The sequence below is a fragment of the Tympanuchus pallidicinctus genome, unplaced genomic scaffold (genome assembly GCF_026119805.1).
Source record: "Tympanuchus pallidicinctus isolate F22 unplaced genomic scaffold, pur_lepc_1.0 scaffold19, whole genome shotgun sequence".
Classification (NCBI taxonomy): Eukaryota; Metazoa; Chordata; class Aves; order Galliformes; family Phasianidae; genus Tympanuchus; species Tympanuchus pallidicinctus.
Window position 1 is genome coordinate 2,613,008 of NW_026294710.1, and position 12,582 is coordinate 2,625,589.

General features: G+C 36.4%; 1 protein-coding gene across 3 annotated transcripts in view; it reads right to left on the reverse strand.

Annotated features, from left to right (window-relative positions):
* The window catches only part of CPNE8 (copine 8), a 91,339-nt gene that overhangs the window by 10,043 nt on the left and 68,714 nt on the right, over window positions 1-12,582 (reverse strand). For all 3 annotated transcript variants that reach the window (XR_008206288.1, XM_052681144.1, XM_052681145.1), the window contains 4 exons: window positions 6,269-6,315; window positions 5,329-5,510; window positions 4,339-4,466; window positions 3,194-3,296 (listed from right to left, as the gene is read on the reverse strand). Coding sequence is in view for 2 of the 3 variants with exons in the window: in XM_052681144.1 (XP_052537104.1) it covers window positions 3,194-3,296; window positions 4,339-4,466; window positions 5,329-5,510; window positions 6,269-6,315 (460 nt within the window). In the remaining variant the exon portion in view is untranslated. The remainder of the gene's footprint in view (window positions 1-3,193; window positions 3,297-4,338; window positions 4,467-5,328; window positions 5,511-6,268; window positions 6,316-12,582) is intronic.

Consider the following 12,582-nt stretch of genomic DNA (forward strand, 5'->3'; position numbering starts at 1 on the left):
AAATTATGCTATAGTTAAGAATTCTAATTTTACTTAACCTTTTTCATTCAATGAAAAAATGAAAAGATGGCTTTCCCTGAATGAACTCTCTGTAAAACCTCAAAAATTATGAAGACAGCATCATAAATACTGGACTCCCCTGCCTTGACAGCACTAGATGTCCACAACAGATATCTTCTGAAACTGGCTCTTGAAAGAGGGTAACAACAACAAAAAAAAACATCTAACAAATGTCAGGGCTGAGAAATGTTTCTTATTGTGATCACAGAATCCTTTGAGTTGAAAGGAATCTCTGAGGGCCATCCAGTCCAACTCCCCTGCAGTGAACAGGGATACCACAGCTAGGTCAGGTTGCCAAGGGCCTTATCCAGCCTTGAAGTCTGCAGGCACAGGGCATCAACCACAACACCAGGTAACCTGTTTCAGTGTCTCACCACCCTAACTGTAAAAGATTTTTTGATATTTTGATATTCTGATGAATATCTGGTGATATTCTAACCTGAACTGTGAAATATCCACAGTCATTTTAAACAGGAGTCTACTCTGGCCGAAAATCATAGATGAAGATTTCTTCCTAAATTAAAATCAGCTCAACTGAAGCTTCAAGTAAAGTGGCTTCAGAGCACACTTATAGTTTTCTTCTGGAATATAGAAGGCATTATTTTGCCTCATCTAAAATACATTCGCTTTTTAAATGCACCATTCCCACTTCCCATTCTTGATCAGTCATAAAAATCTATGTAAAACCAAGCTGAAGACACACACTTAATTATTGTATACATGCTATGTAAAACAATGAAAATATGACATCCTATAAATCATTATTGTGCTACAGCATTCCATATTGTACAGTGTATATTGTGTATTGACTGCAATTTCATTATGAACTGATACTACATAGTCAGTCTTCTATCTAAAATTTGGTAGCAAACACTATTTATTAGTTTTTATTTTAAATTATTAATTTAAATACTAATGCACTATGAAAAATGCTGATAAAAGCCATCTGGACATGGTCATAGAATCATAGAATGGCCTGGGTTGAAAAGGACCACAATGCTCATCCAGTTTCAACCCCCTGCTGTGTGCAGGTCGCCAACCACCAGACCAGGCTGCCCAGAGCCACATCCAGCCTGGCCTTGAATGCCTCCAGGGATGGGGCATCCACAACTTCCTTGGGCAGCCTGTTCTACTGTGTCACCACCCTTTGGTCCTAGGCAAGCAGCTCTGGGTGTCTCTGCTTGAGAAGAGATTGGATCAGATGGACCCAGAGGTCCTTGCAAGTTCAACCATTCTGTGATAAAGGACGATAAATAGAGCATAATTATAATTGAGTTGCAGTATACTGCATAAACCACTGACAGAGTAAATTATTTTTTTGGATATGAAGGCACTATTTAAAGGCACAGAACATGTTCTGGTTTTCAGATGTTTTTGAGAATCTTGGAGTTTAAATTTAACATTCTTCAAAAATATTCCTAATCAGGTAGACAGAGTATTACATGATACTATGTATATGAAGCCATTAGTGGCAAGGTCAGTGAAAAGACAGAGTTCAACTTCAGCATATAAACTTGATGTTGGCATTTTCTGAATGACAGTATAACCTTTGAACAGTTTGATAAAGCAGAACAGGTCTGACACACATGCTGTAACAAGAAGGATGCATAAAGCACAGTATTAAAAAATGAAACACACTCCTTCTCAGTTTTATACACATCAGCTTGTATTTAACATCTGTCCCTTTTTTCTTTATTCCAAATATTATCATGACTGGAAAATGCTACCAGGAAGCATTTAATTAGTCCTGTTACAGCATACTGTGCTCACACTTCAGGAGCTATAAAGAAAAATGAAAATGCATCTTCATCAAAAGTATTCAAAATTCCTGAACTTTTGCTCATTCTAGGCAAAAACCACATCTTCTGTACCTCCAGACATTTGCAGAACATCAGCTATTACTCTTAAAAATTAATTCTCAAAACAAGGGTTCTCTGTATTTCTTAGTGATCAAATAGTTAATCTTACAAAGCAACAACCAGATGAACTTGCTGGTCTCATACTCACCCTCCATACGGACTTGGAATTGAAGTTAAATCAAAAGTTTCTCTTTCTTCCCAATGGAGCTTTTCTGACACCTAAAAAAAGGCTCTATTCCAAACTTCTAAGCTAGACAAGAGGATGAACTTGTAAGATAAAAAGTTTGTTTATCCCCTTTAAAACTGAGAGTGGCTTTATCCCATTTTAATATTGGAAAGGAAGTAAACCTTTCCAATATTCAAACACAGCTCAAGCTGTTGTAAAAATTTATCATTCACAGAGCTCACTGACATGCAGACTCTGTCCATATGCTGCTGCCTAGAACTTGAGGGCATCCTGCTTTCCAGTGAGAGACAGAACATTTCAGTAATATTCTCCTGTGCACCCTACAAACTGGAATGGTGCTGTAGCTGTCTACAGGAAGTAGTGAAAGTGGGCCTTCAAAAGTATGCCACCTATTTCTATAACTTTTGTTTTGACATGACAGATTCACTGTGGTGCATTCACAACTATTGGAACAGGCCTTCTCAAACTCTGGATGAGTTTTTTGTGTACTTCCATCTGACATTTCCCAGGGACAGAAGAACAGTTTGTAGTGTGGAGTATTACTTAAAAGCACGGCAGTTTGAAAGAGAAAAAACATTTAAAACAATGTTTTAAATAATAATTTAAAGGAACTTGAGGAAAAATCTTGATTTTTAAAATTCGGGGCAACTATCTAAAAGGAAATTAGCTGACAGTTATGCTTGGCATTTGGGACCAGACAATTTGGAGCAGTTTTTAGAAGGTGAGGAAAAAAACAAAAATCAAAGCTGTCTGCAATTACTAGATGGATAAAGTTCATCACAGTTCATCATGTAGTACTGCATAGTAGGAGTGCATGAAGGAGGAAGAGTCAAGAAGCAGATGACAGAAGTTATATGAACATTCAGTGTTACAAGAGACTTTCCATCAAACAGTAATTAAGCTGAGATACAGCTTTTAATTTCTTCTCATCTTCATACATAATCATTTTTTTTTTTTGCTGTTTGGAAAGAATGGTTAATTTATGAAACTAATTTAATATCTAAGATAATGATAGATTCAGTTTACTTCTTAAAATATTAGTGCCTAGAAAGATATTTCATATTTCAGCATTTTCAGCAAAACTTACATTCACTATGGATTCTTTTGTTTGAGCCATATCTGAAATAACTCCATCTGTAATAATGAGAAGAACAAAATACTGGGAGCCATCTTTAACTGAAGCAGCATATCTAAGGGGGGAAAAAAAGAACACTGCGATAGTAAAACAAACCTTTATATAAGAGCAGTTTGCATGAGAAGGAGCTGTATTTTTTAAATTTGATGGAGGACAATTCCAAATAATTAACTGTGATAGCACGACCCACTGTACACTGTGATACACTTGTATATTCTCGAGACTCAAGCTTCTCCCTGTACTATATCTGAATATAAGACAAAACACAACCAACACCATTCCAGTCTTGCCACAGTCAAAGGCCACAAGAAGCAACTGTTCTTTGAAAATAAGCAGCTCTTGAAGATTTCAAAAATTCTGAAAGATAGTGAGTCTGCAACAGTTTCATTGAATTCTACGGCCTGTATATCAGAAACCAAGAGTTTGCTTGCTCTTGCTATCCTATACAGTTGGTGAAGAACTTTTTTTGCATGGAGCGTGCTGTTCCACTTACTTTTTTATTTGACTGAGACAAGACTAGTCACTGCCTTCAAAAAGGCTCTTAGTGCTGTGAAGTTAAGCAAAACTTCGTAATAGAAGTGGTCATGAGTAGCGTTGAGGGCAGGGAAAAAATAAATTCTATGGTATGTAAGCTCAAGTACAGAATATTCATTACCTCACTGGTCACTGGTCAGGGTATCTGTCTAATGATGTTCGTGATGTTACTCAGAATATTCTAACAGTAAATTTGCAAGTGAATGCTGTCTATAAATAAGATGCTATAACAGCAACATTTGAAAGAGTTTGGAAGAGTGTGAGTGAAATGGAATCTACAACTCACAGAAAGCCATACAGATGGGTAGAAAAGCCCCAGAGTCCATCAACTTGTTGAACACTTGTTTGTACACAAGCAGTAGGGACTGGAATTAAATGCAAAATACTAGCACACAGTATTCAGATCTACCTACAAGTATAAGTCAATCATGTTAGAATGAGTGAAAAAACCCACATTGTAAATACATTTTTCTATGTTTTAGCATCATGTAACTGCTGATCATTAATAGTGCAATACTTGTACTGAAAATAAAAAGTTTCTGCAAAGTACTCGTTATGCTTACCTGGCTACATGATTAATTACAGGGGCAAAGTTTGTTGGTCCGTAAAGCTGGACTGATTTTAGACTTCTATAATATGCCTCCATTACACCATCAATGCCATGGCAGTATGGATTTTGAGGGTTTCCATTCTAAAGAAAATAAGAAGGGATTAATCTCTAAAAATAGTTATGAAGCAGAAATGATGCATTTTAGTGAATACTATCTAGTGCACATTTTTAAATGGGAATGACCTCAAAATTTAAGAATCTATTCAAAGTTTGCTACCAATATCCACAGTAAGTGCCATGGTTGGTTCTGACTGTTAGCTGCCTAGGGAAGAAGTTTTTGCAGCCTCATACTGTATGCAGTCTGGATCACTGAAACAGGTTCCCAGACACAAATACCATCTTAAATGGAATTAAGCAGTCCTTACATTGAACAGTAAAAGGCGTTTCTTGGTGTGCATTTAAGGTACAAATTACAGGGCAAATGATAAACTAGAGTCACATTTAGGAGCACCAGTTCTGGCTCAATAATTTCCAGTCAGATTTTAGTTTTGTAATTTAATTGGCATGTGTACAAGATCTCAGATTTATTCCTGGAATCTCATCCTATACTCCACTAAGGTAACTCTAGTTACCTCTAGACACCTCTAAACTAGCAGCCTGTAAAAGACAGGTAACAGAGAACAACAACAATAATTAAAAAAAAATTGGGTCGTGATTCAATTACATATCAAGGTAAGATTAGCTTCCAACTGAAGTATTTCTGTTTCTCATGCTGCTATTGATGAGGTTTCTTTATTACTATTTTTGGCCTACAGGGACTTCTTGACTCTGGATGTCTGTCAGCAACTTCACCATGATGAGAAATTTTGAAACGAGTCTTTTAGACCTAAGAATTCAAACATTTTCTGTAATTACTTTTCCTATTAACTACAAAAGACAACTCTTCCTCCCCCAAATTAGATTGTGGTAAGAAATTTAAATAAATTTTTATATATTTGCTTACCAGCGCAAATTCATGCGATACTCTTCCATCTGGAGGCAGTCTAGCTCCAAAACCTAGAGCTGGGAACATTTTATCACTATCATAGTCCTGAATAATTTCACCTACTGCTTTCAGTGCCATGCCATATGCATTCAGCTGATAGGGATTCATATAGTGCAGTGAAGTAGGTTGTGAAGGGTTACCTGTTGAAGCAAGAGTCAGGTTTACTTTACAACTGAATCACTCCCAGATTTTCTCTCTTAAAAATGACAGAAATCTAGGAAAGAAGAAATTGAAAAGGAAACAAACCTATTTCCTACCTATGTAATTGTGGTTAAAGCAGGTAACAATGCAACATTCTTAGTACATCTTTAATAGGTTAATAGTAGGACCTATAAGCTTTCTCACCAACGAAATGATAGCAAGAGATTGTGACTTCAACTGAGAATTTGTGTCACTTTTGTAGTGTAATTCATACCCCTATCATGAAATTTACTAATGTATTATGAGATTCTGAAAACAATTCTGCAGGAAAATCAAAACTTTTCTGTTTCACCATTCTTCAGCCTCACTCTACTTGAAACTCCTTTGATTTGTACTTCTCAATGGAGTCTTCCAATTTAGCCAATTGGCTCACAGCAATAATGAATGGACACAAAAAAATTACAAAGTATGTAAACAACTGCAAGTTGCTCCTATTTATGCAATCCAGTATGTATTTTTTTAATAGAAAATTTCTATCTGCTCTGTTTGTCCAGCATTTCTGGACAGGAATTGGTTTCTAGTCTGTTGTTGCTCAGCTGACTTCAGGTGGTGCCAGGTAAACAAATAATTCGTAATACGAAGTAGTTAAGCAGAATCCTGACATAGTACACACACATAAACACTTCTAAAAAGTGTTTTTAAAGTGTCTTAAAACTAAGCACAGCACGAGAATATAGAAGCTTATTTTTATTCTTACCATTTGAGGCTGTGAAGTCAATAGCTACTGTGAAGTTGATTTGTGTTCTGCAAAATGAACAAATACAGCTCTTAGTATTAGCTTTACTGCTATGTGGAAAATAAACGATATATAGTAATGTTTTTGGACAAAATGCAGGAAATCTTACTTTCTAATTCAGGTAATGCACATTGAAAATACCATTTCAATGGTACTGAAAACATTTACTTTATTCCATCCCTCCTTTTTCACTGCTTATGAAAAATCTCAATTCTACATTTAGATTATTATGATCTCCATGTATTATTATTTTCAACAGTAATACTGATTTTTCCTTTGACAAGGAAAGAAATTGACAAGACAATAAGGGTTCTACTGATCTGCTCTTAATACTAAAACCATGTATTCAGTCAGAATGCATTAGAAATCATGCTATACATAAAATCTTTGGAGCAGACAGCAAAGTTTTTGGCAGAAGATATCATTCATGGGAACATAATATTTTAAGAATTTTAATTTAATACTTTTAGGAGTACTTTCCTTTACTATCAAGGAAAGTTGTGGAAGATAAAAGTAAAATCTGGGAATGGGAATATAAAAATTAGCAATTTGAGCAGTAGCTAAGTAAAGCCATTACTGTGCATGAATCAATTGTCAGCATACCATTATTGTCAGAAAAAGTAGTCACTAATGGACTTTTGGAGTGACAATCCAATTAATGCAATCCTGTAACTTCCTTCAGCACAAAATACTGTCATTCTCAGATAATATCTGAACTGGTAAGACTCTAATCAGGCAGAAGAGTTTGGATGAATCCAAAAATTGACTTTTTACTCAGACCAAGTCTTTTCCACAGTCCTTCAAATTTCTGCCTCTCAATGTGCACTACTGTGAATTTATTGACCAAACTGCCAAAGATTACAGCTCTTTAAAAGTTATTGTACAAATTTAACTCATGCACACTTAGATCAAATATCAAGACCTGACACCTGACCTTACAGTAGAAGATTTACTGCTCAAATAACCTTATCACCCAGAGAAAATACTATTATGACATGAAAACATAGGTTCACACATAAAATCACATGGAATCATTTTATTACACTGACCAAAGCCTACACAAACTAAGCTAGGCATGAGTGGACACCATCTCTAAAAGGCACCAAAACCCCACCAGCAACCACAGTATTAAGAAGAGCCTTGTGGTTCCCTGGAATGCTGTCAGCCCTAAATACGTCTAAAAATGCATCAAAATGGACTTGAATGAAGAACAGTGAAAGCTGCTGCAGACTGAAGAGTTCTGAGACCTATGATTTATGAGATATGCATCCGGCTGGTAATTCTGCATTCTGCTTTGTGCACTTTCATCCAAAACACACTATTGTTAATGGTATGACAAGTCATTGGTTGGTTGGTGCCTGAATGTTAGTCCTTGTGGTTTATTAGCCAAACCGTCCTTCTATATCATCAGTTAGTTACAAGAATAAACACTGTAAGAAGTGCATGTCAACTACTTTTTATCACTATCTCTGCAGTATGCAGTACGGCTGTCTTCCTCAGTCATTAACAGGATAGGAAAATCAACCAACAACAAAAGACTAATACAGTACTTTCTCTAGTTTTATGTTTAGAGTCCTTATTAGCACTGCTAAACAAAGCTGATTTTGAACAGTCATCTCCCTATACTTAGATTTTAAGAGCTTTACTGTGGTGCAGTGTTTGAAGACTAAAACAAAACTCTTAAAACCATTACAAAACCATTACAGAAATCCTTCAGCTGGATGAAGAACACATAACCGGGAAAACTTCAAACAATTCTTCCCCTGCCTAAGCAGCAACATGTGTTTGTAAACTCATTTTCTGCATCAGTTTTCCTGACTCAACTTGTAACAGTTATGCACATCCTGAATGTACGACAGAAATGAGAAAGCAAAGTAAAAAAATCTTTAAAAGGAAAATGGGTAACAAAAGAAAAACTATCTGAAACACATCTAATTACAAAACAAAATCACATTTAAAGTAACTAAAAGTAGTGACTGACAACAGCAGTTTCAGAAGTATACCAAAACCTGATATGCCTGTGTTAAATGCATATTGCTCTAGGTAAGAGAAATTCAGCTGTTGAACTGGAAAAAATCCGTCACCCATTTATTACCATCCACAATAATCTGGACTACAGTTTTTCTCTAAGAAGAAGAGTATGTTTATTACTGCATGTGCCAACTCGACAACCGTAAAAATCACAGCATAAAATAAGATCAAAGCAGATGTCTACCTTTCTACAACAGAAGTTAAATCACTTACTTGATCTTACAACAGTTACACAGATGCATACACAGATTAGAATTCAGTTTCCAACAAGTTTCTACTGTTATTTTATAACCTCACTACACCATGGAAAATTTGAGGAATCTAAAATGGCATTAAATGCCATTTTCAGGCAACTAGATCCCACTCTTAATGCAAGTGTCACATTGCATTATGGACTCATAACCACACAGTATTATTCATGCCTTACAGTGGATTGGGGAAGCTGGAATAAACTCACTTAGAACAAACATGCACTGTGATTGCCCTGTGTTTTCAATGATCGTTTTATACATTCATATATAACATACTTGAAATGTCCCTCTAAGTATGATCTTGTGGAAAAGAGACATGGGAAACTAAGTCACACAAGGCACTAATGTCCTACAGCAAAAGGAATGACAAACTACAGAAAGGTATGAAATGAATATCAACCCTTGTAGTCAAAATTATCAAAACACAATTAAATCTTTTTTTCAGTAGAAAACTGGGTATCTGAAGTTCAAACAATTTAACTTCATGTAAGTACCACAGCAGAAAATATTTCTAAAAGCAGCTGCACTAATGTGAACACGTATTTTGCGTGAAAGATTAATTTGAAAAGGTATTAATTTCCTTACTGCTCCTCAGGACTGAAAAAAAACCAAACCTGCCCATAATTAAAAAAAAACCTAATTTGGGAAGGCTAATTTAGAAGCTGTGTGTTGTGGAAACATCAGACACAACTAATCTGGAAGTCAAGTTAGATGACTAGACAATTAATGTGAATGATATTTTAAGAAATGCTTTCACAGTAATACATGTTATTCTGGAAACAAATTAAAAGTAATGAATATATCTGACAACTCAGACAACTGCCCTGTTTTTATTTCTACCATGTTTAATTTCTTTTCAACAGAATAACGTTTAGGTTCTATCCACTGTTAGGTTACTGCTGTTATTAACATAGTTATGACATGTTCATCAACAGTAACATAAAATCTTAGACTCATGTAAGGGACAATAGCTGAAAAAAAATAATTAATTCAGTGTGGATGCCTAAAATTTTAAAAAGCATCTGAAATCACAGTCTTCAAGACAAACTTAGATGCATGATTAATAATCTATATTCTGAAACATGCCAAGAAAGTGGAAGCTTTATTTAAGATCCTTTACTGCTCGTTTATACAAAAGCTCTCAAAGCTTAAAGCAGTATCTGAACTATGAAAAAAAACGGCAGTAAAATCACATATCTGCATAATGATTAATAAGGAGGGATATGCTGAACTACCTTCGTGCTTAACTTGTGAAAATAAATGAACTGGTAGACAATCTTTAGACTTTCATACACAGAACAGTTCGTTATGATGCTGAGGAAAACTAAGCAAATATTATGTGAAAACGGAAGTGAAATCTGGGATGTTTTCAGGATTAACTGAATGTTCTCAAGATGGGACATACAGCGTTACAGCCAGAAAGTCATTTTCTGAACAGTGCTCAAAATTACACACACAAAAAATAAACAGTATGATTTGTGTCCTACCTCTATGTAGAGCATCAGAAAATAAATGAACCAGTCACTAAGCTAGAACCATACTTCAATGCAAGACCAAATGTGGAAGAAAAACAGAGGTTCTCAACACACAAAGCAAGCATAAGGTAAATATCCAGAGCAACACATGAATGGTTTACTGTTATTCCTGTATGTATCTCTAATATTTCAAAATGCCACAGTAATGCACGTAAGATGCAATACGGAATCCAAATACCTCACATACAGGAACTTTTCCAAACTTAGCTGCATAACATAGGTTAGATTTTAGTTTAGAGAAGCTCAGAATCTGCACAGTACTAAGCTACAGAAAATTCCAATATGCAAGAAAATAATTCTGTATTTACAAACCACAGAAAACTTACGGCAATCTAACTATGCTGAAATTTATGTTAAAGCCACACTCTGTTTAGGCACAATGATGTACAGCGTTATTCAATTACAGAATGCACCATTTTGTATAAGGACAAAACCACTATACTGACTGCTGTTTGGTCTATAAAGTATCAAAATAAAAAAATACTAATAATTTAAAAAACCCAAGGCTGGAAAAGTAGTCTATGTAAGTACTCAAAAATTATCAAGTTCCTGAATTCAACTCCAAACTACCAACTTGGGTATAAGGGAAAAGGCTTTTACAGTGAGGGTAAAAGTTTTCTACAGCATGTTTGTCAGCATAGTTCTGGGCACAGGGCTAAAGGCAGGGCCCACCTGATAGCTGCCTCTAGTCCTGGGCAGGCTGGGCAGCATGGGCTTTGGGTTTTGTAAGATGCAGAGCTGGATGAAGGCAGGGGAGGAGGTGGCCTGTTCTGGATGTGGCTGCTAGTGAAGCTTGCTGCACCAAGTTGTGCTTTGAGTTGTTTTCCAAGGCACTGGAACAGGCTGCCCAGAGAGGTGGTAGATGCCCCATCCCTGGAGACATTCAAGACCAGGCTAGACCACGCTCTGAGCAACCTGATCTAGCCGTAGGTGCCCTGTTCATTGCAGAGGAGTTGGACTAGATGACCTCTGAAGATCTCTTCCAACTCAAATGATTCTATGATTCTATGAAATACTTAAAGAACACAGAACAGAAAGACAAGCAGAATTTTCTACTGGGAGTGGCAAGAAGGCCCAGATAAATGGGAGAGACAAAGTACTTAAGGCTAAAGGTCAAGAATTTTTTGCTGTTCTTTTAAAATATTTCTAGTTCCCCAGATTTTTCAAAAGTAAGGTTTTTCTGATCAGGAAATTCATTTGCTGAGGTTGTTTTTCTGCTTTGCCAGATGCACATTCCCCATGGAGCCGGATGAGAAGCTCATGATACCCACAGCTTCAAGTGAGGTTGTAAGGTCACAAAGCTGTGCATAAAAGCTGCCAGAACACTGCTGTCTGGTGAGGCAGGCTGGGTCACTGAGTGTCCTGACTCAGGGGAGGGCTCAGATAGAACATCCAAGCACAGCAACATGCCTTGTGGACTCAGAACTGCTAGAGGAAGACATGACTTCTCAGGGTGAACTCAAAAGCATCTTACCAGCAACAGTAACCTTCACCACAGAGCAGACAGTTTGTGACTTCAGGAGAGCAAGGTAAAACTATCTTCTTTCAATCAGAATTGATACACACACAGGAACAAGCTAAACCTGGATGTAGCTGTTGACCAGGCTTGACAGTGTGAGGTTTTTTTGAAACAGTACACTGGAAGGAAGAATGAATTTCCTCTGCATCGTCAGAGTGAAGAACTAGTTGGTCTGATAGCAGGGGGCAGTTGGTGGAGGTTTGAGAATCACTTACTGTGCAGCAGTCTATAACTGAATCTAGTGGAGTAACTAACACTAACAAGGGGCTGTATTGTCTATGCTATTTATTGTCAAAAGCCTCCAGCAACAGTATTTTTTTAATCTCCTCTTTGCAAATGCAGCATCAAAACAAACAGCATTTTCTTCGTAAAAGTTTCACAAGATCCTCCTCCGATACAGCTTTATTACTCCTAATTATTCTCCAAGGATACAAAACACATGGTTAAGTCTCTACAGTGCATAGCTATGACAGCCCTTGCTTCATAGCTGTATTTCAACTAAGTTTCCTCAGTACATCAAATATGTATGCCATTACATATGATCTACTGGTTGGATGAAAATAGCTGTCATAATAGCAGTTCTAAATTTCCTTTTGTGACCCTCAGTGATTCAGTATAGCTCAGTTAAAAATGAAAGTCCTTACAATCCAAAAAATATGTACGTGTTCATATCTGAAAGCATTTATGAAGGCAAGTTTTAACATAATGGTACAGAAACATTTCCCCTTATTTTTCCACTAATCTGGAACAGAAAAGATGACTTAACGCTTGTAGGTTGAAAGAGGACACCGTTCCTGAAATTTTCATGATTTACAAACATCTAAAGTGCCACAAACTATTCTAAGACATCTAGAAAGTCTGAAAAGTATGGAAAGTTTTGCACAGAGATGCTCTTTCTGTCCACTAAGTCTTGCAGCTTTATGGCTCCTGGTCTCATTT